General features: G+C 20.3%; 1 protein-coding gene across 1 annotated transcript in view; it reads right to left on the bottom strand.

The window, feature by feature from the left end:
- Positions 1–7813: 7813 nt before the first annotated feature.
- Positions 7814–27364, bottom strand: part of LOC122715631 (short transient receptor potential channel 5-like) — a 34885-nt gene continuing 15334 nt past the window's right edge. Inside the window, exons 4-13 of the mRNA XM_043937953.1 lie at positions 22711–23045; positions 20172–20367; positions 19929–20105; positions 18278–18548; positions 16895–17012; positions 14486–14787; positions 11062–11313; positions 9492–9607; positions 9181–9339; positions 7814–7984 (exon numbers count right to left, since the gene is read on the bottom strand). Coding sequence (XP_043793888.1) covers positions 7814–7984; positions 9181–9339; positions 9492–9607; positions 11062–11313; positions 14486–14787; positions 16895–17012; positions 18278–18548; positions 19929–20105; positions 20172–20367; positions 22711–23045 — 2097 coding nt within the window. The remainder of the gene's footprint in view (positions 7985–9180; positions 9340–9491; positions 9608–11061; positions 11314–14485; positions 14788–16894; positions 17013–18277; positions 18549–19928; positions 20106–20171; positions 20368–22710; positions 23046–27364) is intronic.

Raw genomic sequence — 27364 nt, 5'->3', positions numbered from 1 at the left:
ATTTTATTAAAGTGTAATAAAAAAATAGTAAAAAATTAATTAAATAATTTTAATTTTAATTTGTTTTAATTAATAAATAAAAATTTTTGTGAGTATAAAAGATGGTAATTATTACAAGTTAAATTGAAACTTAATATCATTCATTATAATATATTTATATCAAAAATTTATTAAATGTCTATTTTGATACAGAATGGATAAAATGAATGAATTTAAATATTATTTTTTTTAAACATTTATTTTATTTTTTAAATAAAAACAATAATGAATAAACATTTTCTTTTCAAGATATTCAATATTTTAGTTTTTTAATAGTTTAATAGTTTTCTTATTGTATATTCTTTATTTTAATTAAATCATTTCACAATCTTTTCCCTAACAAGTATGGAGCCAATACTTTCCATTATCATGCAGTAAATGATTTGATATTGAAAAAATAGTAAAAAATATATTGCTGTGAAGTTTTGATTCAGTGAAGGTATTTTATGCTGTTGAAATTAAAATTAAAAATAAAAATAAACTGAAGTAAAACTGTATATCATTTCAATGGACAAAACTATCAACTATGGAAACAACAAATGGAAATTTACATAGTGGAGATGTGAATGAAAAACTGAAAAATCGATAATTCAATTTCCTGAAAATGAAGCAGATGCTGCATTATGGATTCAAAAGAATGTTGAAGTTCAAACATTTTTGATGAGAAATCTTGAATTAAATCAATTAAAACATTTATCGAACTATTCTATTGCTGCACAGATTGCATACTATATATATTGAAAAAAATCATTAATCAAAAGTACAAGTATTTTTGCACCAATTTATAAATGCAAAAATGAATTCGAAATAATCTATTGCAGATCACATTTCGTTAATAAAATTTTAAAGACATGAATATGGAACAAAAAGATTCTGTTATCATCTCAAAAATTTCATCAAGTTTAACAACAAACAAAATATAATAATGCTTGCACAATTTTATATATTGAACCACGAATGGAACAGACGATTGAACGATTGACAGATTTAATAATTGAATAAATGTTGAAAGTGCAAAATATATAAATATCCTGTGAAAAGATGGAAAAAGCTTATTATGAGAGAGGACGAAAGAATTATATTCGTCGTATTTTTCGTGATTCTCATTATTCTCGTGATCTTAATATAATTATAAAAAGAAATAATACATGTCATTTCTGCAGAGAATCCGAACATTGGACTCGCAATTGTACATGGAAAAAAGCACGTGGAAAAGGACAATTTTTTCAAAAGAATGAAAAAGAAAACAAAAATATTAAAATTCTGATTAAGCTAAACTATTTAACGTAGAGAATGTTCCATAAACGAAAAACGAAGATGATTTGTTCGGATGCAACAGAATACATTGTCTTTCAGAAAAGAATGATTTAAAAAACATGAAAATGTACGTGAAAAACATGAAAATATATATGATTCGTATGGGCAATGGCAATACATTGTATTGCAAAGACAAAGAATCGATGTTGAAGTGAGTAAGTACTCATAGAACGTATACGCATCACACAATCGGTGGAATATTATATATATCGCAATTAAAGAAAACTTTGTTATTGATCGGATGTATTTCTGAAAAAGGAATGAGAATTATTTTTGAAGATGATGGATAAAATGTATATTTCTATAAAAACAATAAATTAATTGTTAAGGAAAATAAACTTAACATAACAAATTATATAAATTAAATTTCATATTGGTTTTTATGATAAAAGCAAATATGCTAATAAGTGTTATATTAGAATAGTGTAACAGTAAAAAAGATTAGAACAGTAAAAGATTAGAACATGTAAATTTTAAAACATTGCCATACATGGTAAGAAATTCGAGTATATAAGATTTGAAAATCGATGGTGTAATAAAAGCTGATATTTTTTGTAAAGGATATATACATACCAAACAGCATCGAACACATTTTCCGAAAAGACAATCTGCAAGGGACAATCTGCAAATGTAGAAGAAAGTATTTCATACCGATATATGCAGTAACTATTTATTGGAGGATTGTACTATTTTTTATTATTGAAAAATGATTACTCAAGATGTTGCTATATTTATTTCTTGAAAGAGAAAATAAAAGTTTTTGATTATTTGAAACAGTTTTATGCTAGTTTTACATATAAGCGGACGGATATAAGACGGATATAAAAAGACTGAGAATGATTGTAATAAAAAATTTTGCAATAGAACGGTCAAAAATTATTTCTTTCAAAAAACATTAAACATGAGACAACAATACCAGATATGCACCAAAACGAAACAGATTTATCAAGAAATAATAAAATAATTGTTGAATCAGCGAAGTCTATGTTGCATGCAAAAAAATTACTATTATATTTATGAGGTTACGGCTACAATTGTTTACATTAAAAATCAGACAGCTATGGAAACCTTAGAAGGATCAACGCCGTATGAAAAATGATATAGCAAAAAGTTATCTGTGATGCATTTACGAATTTTCTGAAATTGTTATGCTCATATACCAAAAGATCAAAGAAGCAAGTTGGAGATAAATTCAAAAAAATATTTGATGATAGGTTACAACGAAGGAAACAAAGTGTATCAGTCATTAGATCCTATTACAAAGAAATGTTACATTCGTAGAAATGTTATTTTCAATAAAAAACCTAGATGTGAGTTTGTATAGATAATTAAGTTTATTAATAATAAAATAAATAAAATAAATAATAAATAATAAATAATAAATATAATAATAATAAAATAAATAAAACAAATGTGGAAGCGGATAATAAAATCGGTAAATTGGAAAGGATAAATCGATATCGCTATAGAAGAAAATGAAAAATCCTTGTCGATTCAGCGAGATCTGTTTCGTGAAAAATATTTAGTGTCAACAGAAGTCCATTCTGAAATAGCTGAAACATTCCTTGATATTTGCGAGGCACAAACAATTCAAGAAGCAGAAGATTTCAGTAAATGGACAGCAACAACGAAAAATCAATGAAAAATTTGAATCTCTTGAAGAAAATAAAATATGGGTTCTAGTTCCAAAATCAAGCAATGTTAATATTATTTCAAATCGCTGGATTTTTAAAAAAAAATATAAAACGGATGGGACAATTTGTAAATAGAAGGCTTGTCGTAATACATAGCTTGTCGTAAGAGGCACAGAAGGATAATATTGATTACAAAGAAACATTCTCTCTGGTTGTGAAATATGATACTGTTAAATTAGTCGGTCGCTGCTATTATGGATCTGGAATTGATACAATTCGACGTGAATATTTTGTATGGTGATTTAAAAAAGACTATTTACATGGATCAACTAACTATTTTCTAGTTATGTAAACATGTGTGTTTGTTACGAAAAAGCAGGTATGAACTAAATAGCAAAACAAATAAAAAAATCAGTGAATTTATATCGTTCGATACAATTTAAAAATAATGTCTGTATGTATTATTTGATTTCAGAAACTTTAATTATGATATATTGCATGTTAATGATGGTATAATTTGTAATAATCGTTTAAAAATGAATGATTTATTTTCAAATTTCAGTTGAGTGTTCAAAATAAAATATTCTGAAGCTGAATATATTTGAAATGTAAATACAAAGAAATAAAGAATTACGAATTTTGAAAGATTTATTATAATTATTATATATAAAAAAAATATTAAAAGTAAATTTAATCATACAGATTGTTTTTCAATTGCAGTAATTGCTGATGCTAATGTTAAATTTAGTAAAATCATTGATACAAGTGAAAAGAACATTGAATCATTTCTTTAGAATCATTCTTTAGATAGAGAAACTATCGGTTCATTAATGTTTTTAATAATAATTGTAAGTTCTGATTTAGCATTCATTAAATATATTAAATAAATTTGCAGAAAAACTAAATAGAAATCATTGGAATGGAATTAAACGAATATTTAAATATTTAAAAAGAATGATAAATTATGATTTAATTTATACAATTAAGTGTCAAAAAATTCAATTTGAATTGTATATTGTGACTCTGATTGAGCAAATGACATAGATATCATAAAGAGCATCAATGGATGGATTTATTATTTGAACGGTGATAATATGATGTAATATAAACAATCAACAGTTGCTCAGCAACTGAGGCAAAATTTATAGCTTTGTGTTCGGCAACGAAAAAAATAACATGATTGAGACGAATTCTTGCGGAGTTGAATTATTTTCAAAATTTGCCAACGCTGATTTATTGTGAAAATCAAGTTACAATTATCTTAGTAAAAAATCCAGAATTATAAATCCAGAATAAAATTTAAACATGTAGATACATAGTATTATTTTAGTTACTAAAATACAGAATAGGAGAAATAAATATTAAATATATTAAAATTGATAAATAATTAGCCGATCCGTTATAAATTTAACATGAAATTATGAAAAATTTCAGAATTTGTTATTTCAGAATGATATTAAAAGGAATGTAGATTTATCTGATATGAATGTATAATTTTATAAAGATATTCGTCAAGTGAGAATGTTTAGTTCATATATGTAAAAGTGTAATCCATATCTTGTATATTTATGTGAATTGAGATCACTAGATGCAATCGCTATTTCGATTTTGTTTTGTTTGTTTTCCTTTTTGAACTGGCATGTGACGCGACATAGTGAGTTCAGTGTAGTAAAATAAAGACATCGGCACATTTATTATTTATATAACGTAGTTTATTCCTATTTTATTAAATATATTTTTTCTTATTATATATTTTTTATTTTAATCAAATAATTTCACAACTTATTCCCTAATATTTCCCTAATATTGTGTATTGTAGCTAATTATTAACTATTGATTAATAAAGATTTTTTTAAATAATAAAAATATTTAAAATGAAATAATGAAAATAATGATATTAAAAAATTAAAAAGAAATCAGAAAAATAATCTTTCATAATATGGAGAATGATAAATATACAGATTTATTTGAAAATATTTTAATAATACTTCATTATTTTTCATAACAGAATTATGTACGATGTATATTGAACGAATTTACATTTTCATCATAGAATCAATAATATTTTTATTGCTTCCGTATTTTGAAAATATCATATAATGGTATAAAATTTATATTTTCTTGAAACAAGACATAACGACAATATTAAATTTATGCTTTAATAATTAATCTTTAACATCAATTCTCTTCATAAAAAATATATCATAATCTTTTACTAGTATTAAAAATATGAATTTTATCATACCATTATAAATTTTAAAATCATATAAAACAATCATAAAAATATTTTAATAGAATTTATTACAATAATTTCTTATATTACATTTAATCTTAATTTTTACAGAATTTTAATCTCTATATCTATTTCAATTTATTTATTTATTTTTTATTTTATTTTTTATTTCAATTATTATTTCTCATAGTTTATATTTCTTATTTCAATTTTTATTATGAAGAGGATTAAAACAAAAAATTTGAATTTTCCATAGGTTAAACGTAATTAAATGGTATATTAATTATTCAAAGAATAAAGAAAAAGAAAATAAAAATCCAAAATTCTTCGAAGAAGAACGATAAAAATGGAAAAAATTTTTTTTTCGCCACTTTTAAATTCCAAGTTCTTATAATTGCAATTATATGGTTCTCGCGCGATTTCCTTTTTCTTCGATCTTCAATTGAAATCTACAAGTTCATATGCCTTGAAAAAAGTGGACATTTCGTTTTAATTTTTCAACTAATTATTTCAAAATCTTAAGAATTCTTTTGTACTTATTTCATATCCACGCGTAGTGATGGGATTTTGAACGTTTCGAATCGTTTAAAAGTTAAGTGTTTAAAATGCTGCGAAATTGAATCACTTTTCGAATTTGATTTGAAACTCAAAAACTTTTTGAAGTTATATATATATATATATATATATATATATATATATTCATCTTTGAAGTTTTGAAAATCTTGATCTTATCTTGATCTAGATGTATTTAAAGTAATATTATTTCAAATGACATTATTTTATTTCATAACTTTTTTCAGATTTGTTGTCAGTTATAAAATAACATATTATGGCATATTATTTAAAATATCATTTTAAATAATTTTATTATATTGAGACAAATAATTTTATTTTATAATTATTTTAAATGATTATTTCATTAATAATTTGAAATAATTATTTTAGATTATTTAAAATAGTATTTCAAATAATATTGTTTATTGTTTATTTGTTATAATTATCAGTTTTAATACATGATTATAACGCAATATTAGCACTATGTGATTGATTAATTACTAATATCAAATATGCTTATACTTAATTATGGATTATTTAAATTATTTACTATTATCTTTTTACTTCAAATATTTGAATTATTTTTCTATAAATATAATATGATAAAATCATATTCTATTAATTCTTGATATGAAAGTTATATTTGAAATTAACTAGCCATCATAGTCTTAATAAAAACAATGTTATTAGAGTAATTTATATTTGATTAAGTAATAAATTAAGTATTCTTGGTTATATACTAACTATTATATAGAATAATTCACTTGATTTATATCATTATTATTATCTGTAGCGAGAAATGTTTCATGTACAGTTGATTTATAGAATTCTATAAATTCTAATGTTGCTAAGTTTTTTCTATATATAGAGATCAAAAGATTAAATATCTAATATTATCTAATATTTTGATATTATTTTCTTTCTATGAATAAATGAAATGTGCAAAAAAGATATAAAGATAAAAAATAATTATTTTTTTAAATAGAATCATATTGATACAGTTTGATATTTTCTATAAAAAAATTAATTAATTTATGTTGAGAAAATATAGCAAATATAGCATAAATATAGCATAAATATAGAATTTTGAATTTTAGATAATTTATTGAAAGAAAAAGAAAAAAAAATAGAAAATGTGAATATTATTTTGTGAATATCATTTTATTTCTCAAATTCGAAATTTTTAAAATTTATTCTGTCTTATTCTAACTTATTTTTCTATTCTTATCTTTAATTTAAAATTAATATTAGCTAATTTTTAAATACAAATAAAGAATAAGAAAATAAATGCAAGTGAGATAAAATAATTCTTAGAGTTTCAAATTTATTAAAATTTCCAAGATGATCAAGATTTACAAGATTTTCAATATTCAAATTAATTCAAATTTATCTTATATAGATACAGAAAATCCGTTCGAAACTATTTGAAACATTTCGAATTTAGGGATTGAATTTGGAGTCCAAATTGAATTTATCATGAATCTATAAAATTGCGAAAAATTCGAATTATTTCGAACATTGAAATTTATAAATTCTTAAAAAGTCTTGGAAATCTTATTAATAATATTATTTAAAATTTTATTAATAATAAATTTTATTAATAAATAAAGAGTTATTTTGTCACATTTATTTTTTATTTTTCTTTCGAAAATTAGATTGGTATTTCAATTCTGAAAAAATAAGAAAAAAAAATTATAGATAAATGAAACAGAATAAATTTCAAAAATTTCAAATCAAATAAGATTTTCTATACTTTTAAAAAAATCAAGATTTTCAAAATTTTCGAGACTTTCTCGAAAAGAAAAAAAATTTTTAGACTTAAGAATTAAATAATTCGAATTTATTCTTTGATGTACAATACCTATTCGAAGCGATATGAAGCATTTTAAATCCCATCATTATGCATATGCATTTTCTACGCATCACGTAAAAGCGAAAAAAAGACTGGCGCCACTGTGTTTATTTAGCGCTAAAGTAATCGTGAGATTTTCGAAGAAGAAACTCTTTGTGTTTAATTTCGCGTCGCTTGATTTTTTCATATAGTAGTGAGAGCATCCCTCAAAAGATTTCTCAATTCGACGATTTCTTTCGTGAGCTTATCTATTTCATTCTCCTCCATCTCTTTCTCTTTTTGTCGGAAGTAACGTTGCACTAGCTGCGCCATCACTAAGGAAAATTTAACGTTTTTATCCTCCGTTATAGTTTCCTATCAAAAAGATGATGTATTTTAAAATTGATTTCTTTTTATCGATTTTTATAATATATAGTAAAATAAAAAGATTATTCAACTTTTTTTTTTATTCTATTTATTCAAAGCTATTTCATTCATTGTTTTTATTCGAAAATCTCGGGGAATATTGTATAGAAGAAAAAAATAATTTTCTTATGGAAATTGCACGAAAAAACAATATTGTGAAAATTTAATTTACTCGAAATAAATTTTTTAATATGATAATGTGAATAATTTTTTAATGAAATAATTAGACTGAAATTTTATTTATTTAATTATAATTAAAATGTTATCATGAAAATAACTAGATATATATAATTATATTTCTATATGTATACAAAATAATAATATATTTATGGAATACTTTTAAAAATTCGATTTTAGAAGTTAAAATAAATATAAATATACAAAAATGTTGGTTGAGACTTATTTATTATAAGCAATATAAATTTATTGAAATAAGATAAAGATAGAATTCACTTTGTATCTTTCTTCATCTGATAATTTTCAATTATTCATAATTTATCAATTAATTTATCAATTTATCAAATTAATATTTTTGTATTTATCTAATTTTGTGATTATTTTCTAGATTTTTTAAAAATATGAATATATTATGAATATATTAACCCTATAGAATATATATATTATATTCTCGTCTATAATTATAGATATATAAATTGTTAATTTTTAAATATAATTTTATAATTAATTTATAAATTTGTTTTTTTAATATAAAATTTATAAGTTTGTATTTAATATCTTTCTATTTAAAAAGATTATTTCTTTTTGCTATTATAAATTATATAATTTTATAAATTTTCTTTAAATTCAAAAAATTTCTTTGTATAATTGATTATCTTTCATTCTAATATATTTTGCTTTGATATATATAATTCTTTTTTTTTATTTTTTTCAACAATTACTATTTTGAATGAGTATTATTTTTATTATGTTTATGATTATATTTACAATATTATTAACATAGTATTTTCTTATAATATAAAAAATTAAATAAAATCATATTATAATTATAATTTACTTATTTTCAAATGTATTGTTAAATATCCAATTTATATTGTATTAAAAAAAAAATATTGAAATTCACCCCATATAAGAATTTTTAAAAATTATATGAATGTTTCATAGTAATTTTTAAGAATAACACTAACAATATAACAACAATGTTTCATGTCCCATCGTGCTCGTTTATCTGGTGGTGGTTTCAACAATAATTTCACGTACTCGATTACTGGCTGAATACCAACGTATGTTGGAATAATATTGAATGGTGGCGGAAGAGTGGTTGTTAGCATAAAGTCGACGTAAGTCTGAAAATCACATATTTGTAAGTTCTGAAGTTTTTATTATATTTATATATATCTTTATATATATCTTTATTATATATTTATTATTAAGATATAAGATATATTTATTTTGTCTGTTTTTTTATTATAAAATAATTATTTCTGATGATTCGAACCTCAGTTCGACCAAATGTCCATTCTACAAGTACATTTTCTGTGACTTTGGTCATCGTATTAGACATGCAAGCAATCAACATGTTTAAAATCATGATCACAGAAATAAAAGTGAATCCTGAAAAAAAAATTTCATATATTACATTTGGAATATATTAATTTAGATATATTTTAGATAAATAATATTTTTACGATATATCTGCAGATATATGTATTCCAATATAGGTATTGGCTGAATTATGTAATGTGATTACTTTAAATATAAATTAAATCATAAATTATGCGTTGTATTAGAAACTGTTATAGTTGCATAATACATATTTAATTTAGCATTATTAATTATTTTACAAATAAATACATAAAGAAATATGAAATTTTGTTTTTATAAAAAAAAAGAAAAGTGTGTATTTTTTTAATATATATATAATATATATAATTTCTAATCATTGCAAATTATTATTTCTTATAAAAATTTAGAATTTAATTTGAATTTTATGAAACTATAAACGAAACAATAATCTTACATTTATGCTTTTGTCTTTCAGATGATACAAAATTAGAATATTTAAATTAATAATTTTCATTATAAATTTTTTTACTTTATAATAATTTGTATTAAAAAATATATGATTCTTTTTAAAGTTCATTTTTTTATATTATATGTCCTCTATTTGTAAAACATATTAAAAATTAAAAATATTATGCAACTTTTATATGAAATATTTTTCATATAGCAAATGTAATTTATAAATTAAAGCCATCACATTATATTATCATATATCAAAAATGCTATCAAAAATATTATACAGTCATAACAGAATTAGAATTTATATTTATATATTTATTATACTATCTAGATCTAAATATATAGTAAGAAATAAATGAAGATTAAAAATATTTATACATAAGATTGCAAATTTTGTATTTGCTTTTCCAAAATAATTTTTAAAGAATATAATATTTATATTTTGTTGAATGTTAGATTGGAATTATTTATTTTTCAATTAATTTTGATTATGGAATCAAAAAAATTGATATGTAATGAATCTATTGATATGTAATGCAGATATATTGTGCAACAACAATCGCATATATTTATCAATAATGAAAATAATGATACTCAACTAAAAAAATAAAGAATTCTTTTGTACTTAACTATCCTTTCTTATTTTAGTTTTAGCTTTTTTTTTTGATTTCATTTGAATGAAATTTCAATTAAAATTAAATATAAAAAATAAACGATTTAATGATTAAATGATTAAATAATTGATATAGATTATGATGATTGATAATGTTGTATTTTCGAAGATTAATAATAATTTTAAAATAAAAAAATAAAAAATTTGCAATCTTATGCATACTTATCTTATATTTTTATTACTTTTCTTTATATAAAAATTGAATAAATATAGGAATTGCAATATTATATATTTAAATTTAAAATTATATAATTTATTTAATAAAATATAATTTAAGTAATATTTTTTTAATAAATTAATTAATTTAATTAATTATAAGTAATATTTTGCATTTTCCAATATTTAGAAGAAATGGAATTTAAGTGAATTTTACCGGCGAATGATATATATCCAATAAGCTCTGTGAAAGAATGATGATTGATGATAGTCTCGTTCTCTGTTTCTCCAGGAAGATTCTCAATTATCACATCAGCGCTTTCGATAGGACTCATACAAAAAAGCGCCCAAAAAAAAGTCTTCAGGGCGGTTGGAAAATTGATGAACGAGTTGACCTGTTGGGTCTTGATCTTTGATTCATCATCAATTTGTACCATATCCTCATAATATTGATAAAGTCTGCATGTTGCTAGAGACAGAAAGATTCAAAATATTATATCATCATTTTATTGATTATTTCATAACTAAATTTTATATTTTTTCTATTATTTAAATTCATATTTAACATTAAATCAAAAAACTAACAAATTAAATCAAATTTAACTGAAATTTTGAAATTTTGAAATTTGAAATTTTTTGATTTTGCAATTATTAAAACTGTAACTGTTTGCGAAAAAATTAATATTAATATTTATATTTAGAATACAAATCGATTAGCTTGAAGTAAGAATAACAAATTTTTTTTTTCAATCAAGATTTGATTATGGCATCGATAGTCATTGTTTTTGGTAATCGATTGTATTCTACTATCATTGAACCCTCGAAAAGATAAACACTGTACCTAAAGGCAAATGATTGTTTTAGCTATTAGACTAAAGTTGTTAAAGTTATGAAAATTTGTAAAATAGAAATTTTAAATATTACGAATTTGAAATTCATGAGAATAAGATTCACAAAGATATGGCTTTTTCAATTATAAAATATAAGTTGTATACTTGTCTTATATACTTTTTCTTTGCTGAAATAATATTTATTTTTCATGTCAGAAATTTTAACGATAAGAATAAAATTTCAAGATAAGAATAAAATTACTTCAATAATTTAATTCAATAATTTATTATTAAAACATCGAATAACCGAATAATGGAATAAAATAATACTGAAGTTATGAAATGAAGAATGAAAAGTGACTCACATATATATATATAACTATCTATGAATAAATGTTATTCAAGCATTTTAAATAAAGTTATTACTTATTCGAAATTTTTATTAGTTTTTCATCATTAATACCCAACTCTGTTTCACATTTATTTTATTACATATTATTTTATTTTATTTAATTTATAATTAATTTATTTCTATTTAAATACGATTAATTTCTATTAAATATTAATTAATTTCTATTAAATAAAATTTACATAAAATAGTGATTCACATAACTATCATAGAAATATTGCCAAACAAGATTCTATATTTTCAATATATGACGTTATGACATATGATTCTCATTTGCGAATAGAGGAAAGGCTAATAAAACGTTACCCAAAGCTAATAAAGCTATTTGAGGAGGAACTATAAGTAGTTGATTGCTATACTATTAGAACGCACGTATTAAGGTTTTTATACATTATACGATTTTTGTTCTCATGACATTATATGACAATATGACACTATATATATAACAAATTCAATGCCATGACAACAACGATGAAAATCTGTCATTTAATGTGATTGAAATCACAATTTATTATTGTGTAAAATATATTTTAAAACATGCATTTCGATAGATACTACAGCGATTGTATAATGTCTTTCAAAGTTGTCAGATATGCAACTTCTTTTACCATTAAAAGTAGTTTCATTTCTCTCTCGAAAGTTTCTGCATGAAAAGAATACGTGATATTACATTATCCTATATTATTTTTATATTAGACAGAGGTATATCACATAACATGATATGATGCTTAAATTAGACAGAAATCTGGTCACGTGACACATCTTTGCTTAATGTAACAACGATAGTAGGAATAATGTGTCATGTACTTCAAAATTCGCTACTTTTCACAGGAGAATTGAACTATTTTAGTAATAGGAATATTTCTATCCGATAATCCTGATTGCTTCCTAATTAATTTTTTTCTTTTTATTACTTTCAAATGAGAATGTAATATTTCATATTGAAAATTTAAAGCCTTGTTTGGTAATTTTTTTTTGGATTTTGTTTTCTTGAATCATAAAAACAAAAAAAAAACATGATTGATCTTATGATTGAAATAGAAAAAGATATTCATATTTTGTTCTATAACCTATATTTTAAATAATTTACAAGTGTTAAAACATTGCAATGCAGATATCTATTAAACGATGAATTTAAGTAATACTCATATAATTATATAATATTATATAATAACATTGAAATGATAGAACAACATTTCAGCTAATATGTGAGTTATTAATTTAAATTTGTCGTTAAATCGATGCTTATATTGGTCTATATTTTTTGCAATTTTTCAATATATGTAGATTGATATATATATATAGATTCAATATATTTAGATTAAAAAGCCATACGAACATCAAAAAATGAACATTATATTATCCACTTAACATAGTATTATATTGTAAAATATATAAACGTAGCTTATATAACTATTTTTAATGCCTTACAACGTAATGACGGAAAAAAAAAAAAAAATTAGAAATATGCATTGGAGATATGTGATTGCTAATATTCAAATTTTATTGTAAGTTATCATTAAACCATCGAGATTAAGTTAACATGATCCAAAAAATAAATAAAATAAAATTATTTGCATCCTAAAATGCAATAAAATATTTTTATTGCATAATTTGAAATACAAAAATTTTTATTTTTTAATCTAATAACATTCTTTTTCTTTTTGCATCATAAAAATAGCTGCAGAAATTATCACTGAACATTTTGTATTGACGAGTTGGATTTTCATTATCAATGAAATGAAGATGTATCAAATATTGGCAAATGCTTATATGTAATGACAATGCAACTTAATATTTGCTTTTTCGATGTTCCAATTTTAAATTTTTGGAAGCATATATGTTTCGAAAATTAGAATTCAAAAATTGACAAGAATAATTTTGCAAATTAACATATTCAAGATAGGCGATATATATATTTTATTAAGATTTTCTATTCTATTCGGACATATGATTGTGTCATGAACTTTTCCAAAATGTAAATAATATAAATAATGTAAAAAATGTAAATGTAAAAGTTTTTTCGATTTTTTTTCTATATATGTTCAATACATATTGTTAATATGTACAACAAAATTTTGAATTTTTCGCTTCTTTTTTTCAATTATTTTTTCAAGTATTTATCGAAAATCAATTCAATTTTTAGTGCAATCTCAAATATATTAAGCGTATATAAAATATAAGTTACTGTGGGATACTATGGGATACAATCATATATAAAGTATTTATAATTATTATTTTATGTATAGATTAAAGATTGTTATATATTAATTTATAATTAAGAAATATTATAGCTCAGTAGTTTTAAAGGATTAAAAATTTGGACATGTTGCAATTATAAATAAAAAAACTGATTTGTATCAACAATATAACGAAGAAATATAAAAAATTTTATATATTACCTGCAGAAAATGCAAGAATGATTATGGTAAAAAGAATAATAAATTTAAGAACATCTTTGATCATTTTCACAAGAGAAAGTTGAAGTGGTCCCAGATGGTAGTCCAGCTGGCAGATATACAATAATTTCAAGAAAGCCATTATTGTCGCCAAACAATAAATTCCTTCGGCAATTAATGTGGGATCATACGTGTTCCAGTATTTCCTCTCCAACTCGAGTTGTCCATTTATTTTCACATCCAGTGCGGCAGTTATCCAATATAGGAAGGTCAAAATAAAGAGGAATATCATGATCATCTCGAACCTGTCATCGATGAAATGTTCTCACTTTAAAATAAAAATTCTAGCATAAAAATAATAGTGAAATTTTATAAAATTATAAAAATAAATTATTCTGATAACTGGCTTATATTGGCTAAAATAAATAGCAATGTAAAATTGTAAGAAAAATAAAAATTATAACATATATACAATTGAAAAAACTATTATTTTAATAAAAATTATAACATATATACAATTGAAAAAACTATTATTTTAATTGGAATAAAATTTCAAAAATAAATTATTTTGTTTACTACTAGTATGATTGAAATTTTGATATATAGAAAAAATATTAACTTTTAAAATATTTAAAAAAAAAAAATTTAGATTTGTTATTTTATACTTTATATATGAAAATTATTTATATATTGAAAATTTCAATTTAAATCCATTGTTAAAAAAAACAATATCAAAATATATAATAAGATATTCATTTAAAGACAATATGATTTAAAATTATTGTCGCCAAACAATAAATTTTTTTTTTATATAAGTATTTATAGACTATAAATATTTAAATGCATAAAAAATTTATAAAAAAAATGTACTGAATAAAATCATGAAATGTACTGAATAAATTATCATAAAAACTTTTATATTTATTATAATTATTATAACATTTATTTATATATTTTTAAATTTATGAATAAAATAAAAATAAATAAATTAAAATGTTTGATAATAATAATTTCAATTTAATATTTATTTTCATAATATAATATTTGATAACAAAAAGTTTAACCAAAAAAGTTTACAAAATTCAAATATTAAAGTAAATAATAGAAATAGAAAAAATAAATATAAAAAAAGTAACAAAAATTGAAATAACATAAGATATATAAATTAGAAAATATTTGGAATTGTGAAAAAATTTTTTAATACTTTTAAATTACTTACTTCTTTAGATTTGTATTTTAAAGTATTTAAATTTTTTCTTCTTTAAAATTCTTTTTTAAATTTTAAATTGTTTATTAAAATAATAAATTTTCAGTAATTATTTAGAATAAAAATCATCTCAATCATAAATATTAAAAATTTTTATATACATAATTCAAAAACGAAGAGCGATTATTACACAGAGGTTCACGAAAATATTTGAACATTATCTTATAAAAAAATTTATCTAATTCAAAAATTCTGATTTCAATGAAATTTGGCATACATATAACAAATTATACATAAAATAATTTTTTTGTCGATGATAAATCTCTTTGATATTGAAAACTTAAAAAATTTTTTTTTAAATTTTAATATCTTTTCATGTTTTTTTATGATGATTTTATCTGAAAATATTTTCTAATAGAGTAATAACTAAATTTAAAATATTTTATAATATAAAATTTTTCTCTATTTCACATCATTATAAAGTTCTATTTAAAAAGAAAAAAATTCATTGAAACTGATAATGAATATTATTCTTTTTTAAAATGATATTTCAATAAAAAAAATTTGTTTCATATATGTATAAATATATTCTATATATTTTTATAAAATTTTATTAAAAATAAAAAAATTTAATAATTTTAATGAAATTTTATTAACATTTTAAAAAATGAAAAAATATATTCAAAATATTTTCACGAGTTACTATATATGCTGATTATGAAAGAAAGCAGTATAAATGTATAAGAATATAAAATATTTTTATATTTTTAAATAATTTGTATATTATTTTAATGTCAATTACAATAAATATAATATTCTTTTCTAGAAAATAATAGAATTTTTATTACTTTGAAACAATAGTAAATATAAATAAAAAGAGCAGTAACTGTTCTTATGAACTACTTATGAAGTTCTTTAAAATCATTCAATGTTTACATCGATTTATCAAAAAAATTATATTTTCAATAATAATTTTTTTCCTCTATAATTATAATATCTATAAGAAAAATTTCGAATTTTAAAATAATAATTTTGAAAAGAATTTCAAGGATATCATTATATCAAGAATTTAATTTCAAATTCGATGAGACGATCTCTATTTTAAATAATTATTTTTTCGAAAATTTACTATTCTAAAACTGTTAAATCCAGATCAGAATTTTCTTTCAAAATTTTATCATCACACCTAATAATGGAGATCGTACCAATACCAAGGTACCGCGAAGAACCTCTTCGGCCCATGTATAATACAAAGACGAATCAATCCCCACGAGAACGATGTAATGTAGACAATTAAAAGCCAGACATATACTGAAGAAGCACCTTGAGATCAGAAATCGAAGTGGAATTATTCAATTTTTTTCTTTATTATTTTTTGATCTTTAAATAGCTGAGCTGGGGAAAATTTGAAATAATTTGATACAAACTATCAAATCCTAAACAATAATTTAAACAAATACTATTTAAAAATATTATTTTTATATAACACTTAAAATATCATTTCATTTTATGCTTAAATCAAATATATTTGAAAACATTATTTTGTTTAATACATAAATCATGAAAAAGTATTATTCACTATTTATCGAATTGAAAATAGAAGATACAAATTTAAATAGAAAAATTAGAAATCTTATGTTTAGTATATAAATATAAATTATATTTTTTATGCCCTTTGTTATATGAAATATTTCATAAGGCAACAAACAAGACAACTTAATTAGTGATTCTTGAACAATAATTTCAAGCAACTTTTTCTTTTATGAAAATTTCCGTTTTGGTTTTGTTAATGAATTATATGAAAAACATTGACCAATCACAGAGCATATATATATATATATATATATATATATATATATATATATATATATATCACGATCAACAAGGCTTAAATTTTTATTTTAGCCTTGTTAATGAATTATTAGTATTAGCTAATCACAGAATAGTTAGATATATACCATTAATAAATTGCTGGATTCGACATATGTTGTTGATATTGACTATTTAGTCAAATTCTGCCAGCAACGCATATCCAATGCTATCTATCATCGCAATATTTCTACACGCTTTATGATTGATCAATATTTCTCATTAACAAAACGGAAATGAAAATTAAAGCCTTGTTGATCGAGGCGTAATAGATTTGTATGCTCTGTAATTAGCTAATGGTTTTCTTTAATAACTCGTTAATAAAACAAAAATTTTTGCAAAGAAAAAAATTGCTTGAAATCATCTCAAAAATTATTATTTAAATTTTGTCAGTTGACTTCTGGAATATTTTGTATATAAAATATATAATATTTTGTGTTATAAAATATTAAAGATAGAAATTGTCTTTTCGAAATATTATTATTTCATATAATTTTTTTATATTTCAATAAAATAGTATTTTTAAAATAGTATTTATATGAGTTGATATGAAAATATATAACTACTTGGAATACTATTTCAAAGAAAAATTTATTTGAAAAAATCTGTTTTGATGAAATGCAAATATTCATTTTTCTATCTATTTTAAAAATTTATTTTAAAAATTTATTTTCCTCAGCCCTCGAATGTTGATAGCAGATATAATCGTTATATAATACCTGTGTTTGGCGGTCCACGAAGTTGCTCGCTTTTGTCTATATTCGATTGAAGAAAAACGATAAGGAGAAACCATAAGTAACTAGCGGTTGATGAGATGAACTTATTCACGGGTGATTGCCAAAATTTCGATTTCTTAGAATTTGGAGCTACTAAAATCACTATTAATACCACGAAAAGTGTGAACATGCGTAATATTACGATTAGACACTTCATCCATGGTGTCATGATTTTCCATTCGTACCATCCCTCTATCCATTTGCTTGAAATTACCTAAAATTTAAATTTGATATCATATTGATTATTGATAAATTTGATGTTATCTTGATATTTGTTTATTCTGAATTTAACATTATATTAATCGATAAATTTTATGTTACATTATCACATTTCTAAATATCTTTCATTATCTTGTGTTTTATAGTAACTTTTTTTTTAATTTAATTTTTTTCTACTACATATTTTTATAATATTTAATTTTTTTGTATTAATTTCAATTTAACCATTTTATTAAATTATATACAATGTTAATATATTTTTGAGATATCTTTGAACTGTTTTAACAATTTTAAAAGAAGGTAAAATAAATATGAAAATATTAATTATATAAAAATATTGATTAATTATTTTAATAAATAATTTAAGTTTGCGGAGATAGACGAAATGGTGGTAACAACAGATAAAGTCATTTTTATCTACTTGTTTCGTTTTACAAATTTCAATTGTTTATAATTTAATAAATAATTAATAAAAAGCTTTAATTAATCAATTTTTCAAAGATTTTACATGAATATATTATTAATATGTCGAATGTATATTTCAAATATTATATGAAGAATTTAGAAGTGTAAGTATTTTTGAAAATGACATATAATCTGATCAAAAAATTAGGATCATTAAAAATTTTCAATATTTTTCATTGAAATTTTTAGTATAGCATTTATTAATAATTTTTATTAACGACTAATCTACTAATTATTTACTATTATTAATAAGTTATTAAGTCTTATTTTTATTAATTATTAATACACAAATATTTATATATTAATAATTTATATTTTCTTTCTTCTCGCTTTGATTAGAATCTGTTCTTTATTTTTTGATGATTTTATCAAATATCCAGAATTTTTTTTTAAATTAGCTAATATGATGACTTATAATATATTATAAATTGTAAATGTATTTAAATATATTTAATTTTTTGATCTGCGATTGTAGTTTCAAAAATCTTTTTATTATTTTTTAGTATTAAAAATCTTTTTAAATTTTTAAATTGACAAATCAATTATATTAACATTAAATATAATATTGAAGTAGTTATTTAATTAATTTGTAAATTGAAAATTTAAGCAATAAAGAAATTTTTTTATTAAATGAATTATATAAGTTATTTTCAAAGAATGTGTCTTATACTGATTTCTAAATCCTTCGTATAATCGTTGAAACATTATAATTATTTTTGAATATTTTAAATTTCAAAATTTGTGAAATTGGAATTGACTCAGATTCATAAATATTATATTAAATTTGATTTCATTCTTAAGTTAAGAAATATCTAATTAAATGCTCCATTCTATATAATAATTATTATATATCTACTATAAGAGAATATATAATCTCTTTCTATAATAATAAATTCATTTTCTTTATAACCTGTTGTATATTGGGATGGGCTACGAAGGATCTCTGTTTGTTATGCAAAGCGAATAACAGTCTTGGATACAGAAATTTGGACGAAAGAGCGAATCCAGTGGATTGTTTCAAAATTTCTTCTACTTCTTCTACGGTTCTTGCGCAACCGATCAAATCGGTTGCAAATTGCGAGACAGCCTGTAAACGAGATAATACGTTAAGATGGTTTTGATTGATTCAATAAAGATCTAAATGAAGAAAGACCTCAGAGAGACTTCTATATTCGTAATAAAATTCTCTGTCGAAGTTGGCAGCATTTCGTAGTTCGTAAGACAAATTGAACGCTTCCAAAATTGGATCATCGACGGTTTGACAAATGAATGCTGGATTCGTGACGGCTTTATATATGAATATTCGCATTTTTTCAGTCGTGAGCAGATCGTATTTTTCTCTTTCGCTTCTGCGCTATCGAACGAAAATATCGTTGGTTAAATTGATTTTCATTATATTCATATTCAATTCAATTAAGAATTAAGGGATCGTAATAAGAAGCGGATAAATACATTTTTGACAGTTTTTAACTTATTATGCATACTTAATGTATCTAAACGAAAAATTTTGTATTATATAGCATATGTGGATAAGATATTTTATCTATCTATATTTACATTAGGAGAAATTGTTTCAATGATTTTGACTTTGATATATAAATAATATCAAGGAGACTTTCTTAAATAATCTTCAAAAGATTTTAATCGTTAATAAAAATTAAAAAGTTATTAATCATTAAAAATCGAATATTTTTCAAGCGAATATCTTAATAACAGTTGGCTAAAATAAGATTTAGATTATTCGTGAAACTGTGATAACACATAATAATTGTGAATATATTTCAATATTTTGCAGCGTAATTTAATCATTTCTAATTATCTAATCTAACCATTGATATTTATGATCTGGTTATTTGTAATATTAATTAAGAAAAATGATATAAATATTCTCAATATCAACACAAACATTTTTTTTGTGTTTTTAACATATTAAAATTGGCTTTAGAAATTCGCGCGGAAAATTTTAGTTAAAAAAAATTTTTTAATAATTAACAATTTTTAAAGCAAATAAGCGTATATAACTTGTTTAAGATTTTCTTCAGAAAATGTTTTTGACAATTTATCTTATCTTCTCTTAATATAAATATTTATCGTATTTTTTTACATTTTAAGATTATAATTCATATATAGCAACAAGTTTAATAAATATTTATTTCTAATAACTTATTTCTATATATATAAATACTTATTTCTATTATACAAATGAAATAACATTTTATAATTTTTTAAAATAACAATGGATTAACATCAAATTAAAATGAATTGCAATAAAACATTATATAGAATATTCTACAAATAATGATATTTGAGAACGTAATTCTACATGAAAATAAGTCAAAAATGTAAAATAAAATGTTATGATTAAAATAATTCTTCTTATTTAAATTTTAAGTCTTTGTGTAATCGAGATTAAACATATTCAATCAAAGAATCGTAATTTTCACTTTAGAACACTCTTTATAAACACATTTGAATTCAATGATTTGCAAATATTTTATAGAGGATATATCTTATAGAGATTTTGAACAATTTTTTCTTATACATATACATATGTATAAGAGCTGTTTAGCCATAGTTTTTGAGATATTCATTTTCGAGATTTAATATTTTTTTTATTCTTACGAATAGAATTACTAAAAATTTGACAATTTTCCTGATATCTTATATAATGATCGTTCGGCTATATTTTTGGAAATATTTGTAAAAAAAGATTATTACTATTATTTATACAGCAGCTGATACTCAAAATGATATAATCTGATAAACTTATATTATCACTTATATTATTTATTACAATTATCTATTAAAAAGATTCTAAAAAATTATTCTAAAAAGTTTAAACATTCCACAAATCTAATAATATTAACAATCTTTTTTTACAAATATTTCGAAAATTATAACCGAGCGATTTTTATAAGATATCAAATTTTAGTACTTTGTTCATAAAGATAAAAAAAATATTAAATAAATATAGATTCGAAAATTTTTTTTTTCAAAATATAGACATTTGAATTATATAGAAATAGGAATATATTAAATAGAAATTAAATTAATCAATGGATTGACAGAAAAAGAATAATTACCTAATTTGCATGCTTTCTTGATTTAAATTTTTTGGATTTTTAGTTATGAGAGACATCTTAAAAATATAGTTAATAACAACAATATATATTGATAGCATGAAAATATTTAAAAATCGGATTATCATAAATTAGGAATATATCAGAAATTGTTGAACATCTCGGACAGAAATCGATACGATTCGAAAATGTCGATACGACACATATATTGTTTCAGAAGGAAATTATTTTCATAAAAATCATAATCAGAGAATGTCTATATATCTCGAAAAGGAAAAATCTATGTCTATATAATATTTTTCCATCATTTCTTTAAAAACAATAAAATACCTAATCAAAGTTTAGCCACCTTTTTCTTGAAACAATCTGTACATATAAAAAAAAGTTATTCTATATCTCACTTTTATAACAAACAAATCTCATTTTCTGTAATATTTCATATTTCAAAATATATATAATTATTAAAACTGATATTGAAACATCATTGATATACACAATCAATCATAATTCAAATATAAGATTTAATGAAATGAAATTATTATTCAGGACATCACGTTTATTACAATATAATCTTTATCATGCTAGATAAAAGTTAATAAAAAAAGCCCATACTTGCACGTTTCGCAATTGCAACTAGGCGGATGAGGTTTTGGGAGCATATGTAATCTATTCCGGAGGAAATTGATCATTTCGAACTGTCCATATTGCGCCGCTACAGTGAGTGGCGTTGTTTCATCCGGAAAATCAGCACTTTGGGTCACCCCTGCGTACTCCAATCCCGGAGACAATTGATTCAGTTTATTCAAAATAACCTGCGTGATCCTTATTTCGCCATCTCTGATAGCGTGTAAATGCGCATCGCCAGGATCGATGTAGGGATGGGTTAAAAGATACTCAACCATCGGTAGGTTTCTATCACGGACCGCGATATGAAGCGCGGTGACACCCTGGAAATAGGGTCTTTCGTTAATATATGTTGTTTTTGTAATAAAAAAAGGATGATTTGTAACACATGTACATACTGTAAAAAATGAAAGTTTTTATATATGATTTATTTGAGAAATAAATTCATCTAATTCAAATATTCTAATTTTATTGAAAATTTATGTACATGTAGAGAATAAATAATTTTATTGTTAACAAAAAAATTGTTTTGAGTTGATCAAATTAATACTTAAAGTTTTAATTATACAGGAAAATTTCAATGATTGACATAAAAAATAAAGTTAATTTGATTAATGAGTTGTTATTCAAAGTATCAAATAAACATAATTAACTGTAATGCCGAACGGTAATTAATCGAGATTATTCGACGAGTGATCAATTATAACTATGAATAAAAGTTAGTTATCGCAGCTGTTGTTTTAACTTAATTTTATCGAAGACTTCGAATAAGTCAGAAGTTTTTATGTACGTGCGTAAATAATAAATAAAATTAATATTTTAATTGTAAATAATTAATAATTTTTATTTACATAAAAATCATTTAAATATTTTCAAAAATAATTTATTTCTTATTTTACAAATAATGAACAATAAATAATTTTTAGATTTTTCTTGTCCTGAGATTGTTGTTATAATATTGATAGTCTTTTTTGATCAAAATTACAAATTGATCAAATTTCTTATTTAAATAATGAATATAAATATAACGAAGAATAAAATTTTGATTAAAAATATATAAAGAAGCTAATTTTTTTATATAAATATTACAATTTTTTTATATAAATATTATTTAAATAATTTCAAAAATAATCTATTTTTTATGTTTTATGCAATGTTACTTTGATATAAATAGATAGATCTTTATCGCTTTTGACAATTTTTAAATATGTTGTAAAATTAATTTGTAAATAATTTTGAACAATTTTTTTTTGCACATGATGTTGTTCAACTTTAATTTTCGATATTTGCAAAAAAAGACTTTATTTAATAACATTATATATATATTTAATAACATTATATATATATATTCGAAATATTCGAAAAACTGGAGTTAATTAAATATTGGTTTAACTAACCAAAGTTTTATTCGAGGAACAATCAATCAGTTATAAGTATAGAAGTTAGTAAAAATTAATGCAAAAAATGAAGTTGTTACTTCAATTTTATTTCATCAAAGATATTAAATAAATCAAAAATAAAAATGTCATAAATGATAAAATATTTTAATTTTAAATAAAAAATTTTTTAATATAATAATGATTGCAAATATTTCGAAAATTAAACCCAAACAGCGTTAAATGAAAAAATTAAGTTTAAAATTAAGTTTAAGTTAAAATATTTAAACAACTTAAAAAGTTAAAAGATTTTTACAATATATTCAAAAATCATAATAATCGATAAAATCTCCCTATTTTAAATAATTATTATTACTTTTTATTTGAATTCTGATGAAAAACAAATAATAAATAAAATACATTTTCAAAAATATAAATATTTATATGTATAAATGTAGACATAAAATGAATATAAATTTTTGTATATAAATTTTTATTTAATCTCTCAAATTCATTAATAAATAAAATTTTTATTAATAAATAAAATTCTTAAACTAATTATTTCTATTCTTATATTTTTTCTCGTTTTAAAATTTGAACTCCTTTGCCATTATTTTATAACTAAGGATGATAGAGAATTCTATTATTCTATTAACTTTGTAATTTAAAATTTTATTCGATATTCTATTATAACAAATTTATGTTTAAAAAAATAAAAAGGCACTAAAATTTTAAATATTGATTTCTTTCAATATTCTGCTAAAAGAAAATTATTTTATATATAATCTATTACATATAAAATTTCATTCCTTTTCTGATATAATGTTTGTAATATATTGGATCAATGTTTATCTCGAAAATAATAAGTTTGAACAAAAAAAGAAATCTTAATGCTTTTTTAGCTGAATATAATAGTGAACGCAAATTTAAGAATTAATTAGAATATTAATTATTAATTTTTTTATAACAATTCATAATCAGAAAAAGATTAAAGATTTGAAAATTTAAAATATAATTAATAATATAAAAATAATTAATAATATTATTTACAATTTTGAAATTTATAACACAATTCTTATTTTTATTAATATTTTTTCTTTTTGAAAAATGCACTTTTGTCACTTTTTTATATTTTTCAATTTTTAATTATGCATCGAAATAGTTAAATTATATTATATAATAGTTAATTATTTTCATGAAAAAATAATTTTCATTTTGATAAAATGATAATAATTGAATAAATAATGAATGATAATAATTGCATAAGTAAAACTATATTACATTATATATTTCTTATTTCTATAAAAAGAAATTATTTTGTTTGGATATGTATAAAAGTAAAAAAGACTGTAAAAATAGATAGTATATAAAATAGGAAAATATAGGATAAATATAAATTTTCCATTGAAAAAATAAAGAAATTTTTGATAAAAAAATTTTTTTTTTTTTGATAAAAAAATCTATATTAAAAATTATTTAAAAAAATATTAATAAAATATTGAAAGAAATTTTTCGTTTCAAAGTAAAAATATTGAAAAATAATCCGAAATAGTTGATCAAATATATCTAATGGAAGAGAAAAATTTTTTTATATTTTTATTTTTATTTCTATTAATAATTTTTATTTGTACAATTTAATATAATTTATTATTTTTTTATAAATTAAAATAAAATATATTGAAAGAGTTTACAATTTAAAAAAAAATTTCATTTACGATAATCAAAANGAATAATAATAAAAAATTTATAATAAAATATAATAAAATATAATAAATAATAAAATAAAAAATATAATATATTATTATATATTTATATATAAATATATTTATATATAATTATATTTATAAAAATTTCAATTTGCATGAATATATTCATAATTTACATATTATTCTTAAATTTTATATTTCGAAAAATTATTTTCATATATTAAATGGTTCATACATAATCAATGATATTGATTATATATAACAATAATATTATTATTAATTATAATTATAAATAATAATAAATTAAAATAATTTAATAGTATAAATTGATTAATTTATTACTGATAATATTATTGCTAATATTATTAATTGTATATAATTTCATTTAAATATTTTTTTGTTTAATATTAATTTGTATTTTAGTAGATATAAAATATATTTGATCAATATATTTTTACGTCACAATTTTTATTTTAAAGTAATAATTTTAAAAAATAGAAATTAAAAAATTTTGATTGTAATTTACATTTATCAAATATTATAATTTAATTTTGAATTTTTTTTTTAGAAGTTAATAAATTTGTTTGTTAATATTATTATACGCATAAATTCATTTTATCAGCTTATCAACTATCAATTTTTTTTTTAAATTTTCAAAAAAATTATTAAATTATTAATTTAATTCTAATTATTTTATTTATAATTTAATTAATTGAATTATTAAATTAATACTAATTATTTATATTGATATAGCTATTTCACTATATTACATGTTTTTAAATTAATTTTTAATAAAAGATTTCTTTAATCGAAATTATAATTAAAATATTTAAAAATAAAAATTTGCTTATGTTCAAATAAATCTAAAAATATCAGAGTTAATAATAGATATATTATTTATATATATTATTTATAATGTATAATATTATTATATTATTTATAATAGATTATTAATAATAGATAATAATATATTATATCTATAATATAATCTAATATAATATAATATAATATCTATAAAAAAAAATAATATAAAAAGAAAAAATTTTCATATATATAAATAATAAGATTCCCAAAACTCTTAAAAGAATTATAAAAACTTTATATTTCTTTCTCTTTTATCAGTATTAACAAGCGCCATAAATAAATATTTTTCTCTCCATGTTTTTCTTCCGAAAAATTCGAAAAATTTCAAATTTTTTTTAATAAAATTACAATTATTCATAAGAAATTTATTTTCAATTTATACTTTTAAAAAATTATGATTTCTTAAGTTTACAAAATCTGAAATCAAATTTCCATATAAGAATATTTATCTTCTACAAATCTCTCACAATGATATCAAACAGAAGAATCTTTTGCAAACATTTATATCTTAAGTTTTTAATTATTCTAATGTTAATATTAGTTATTTTATAAAATTCTCATCATTCGCATTTATATATTTATCTATTGCATTATATATTTATCAATTATCTTTCTAATTTTTACATAATAAATCAATTTTCAATATTACTTTTTTATTATTTAAGAATTTAAAAATTATAAAATTTTTTAAAATTT

The sequence above is a fragment of the Apis laboriosa genome, unplaced genomic scaffold (genome assembly GCF_014066325.1).
Source record: "Apis laboriosa isolate Shangri-la unplaced genomic scaffold, ASM1406632v1 scaffold39_cov144, whole genome shotgun sequence".
In the NCBI taxonomy this organism is placed as follows: Eukaryota; Metazoa; Arthropoda; class Insecta; order Hymenoptera; family Apidae; genus Apis; species Apis laboriosa.
This window is presented reverse-complemented; position numbering and strand designations above follow the sequence as displayed.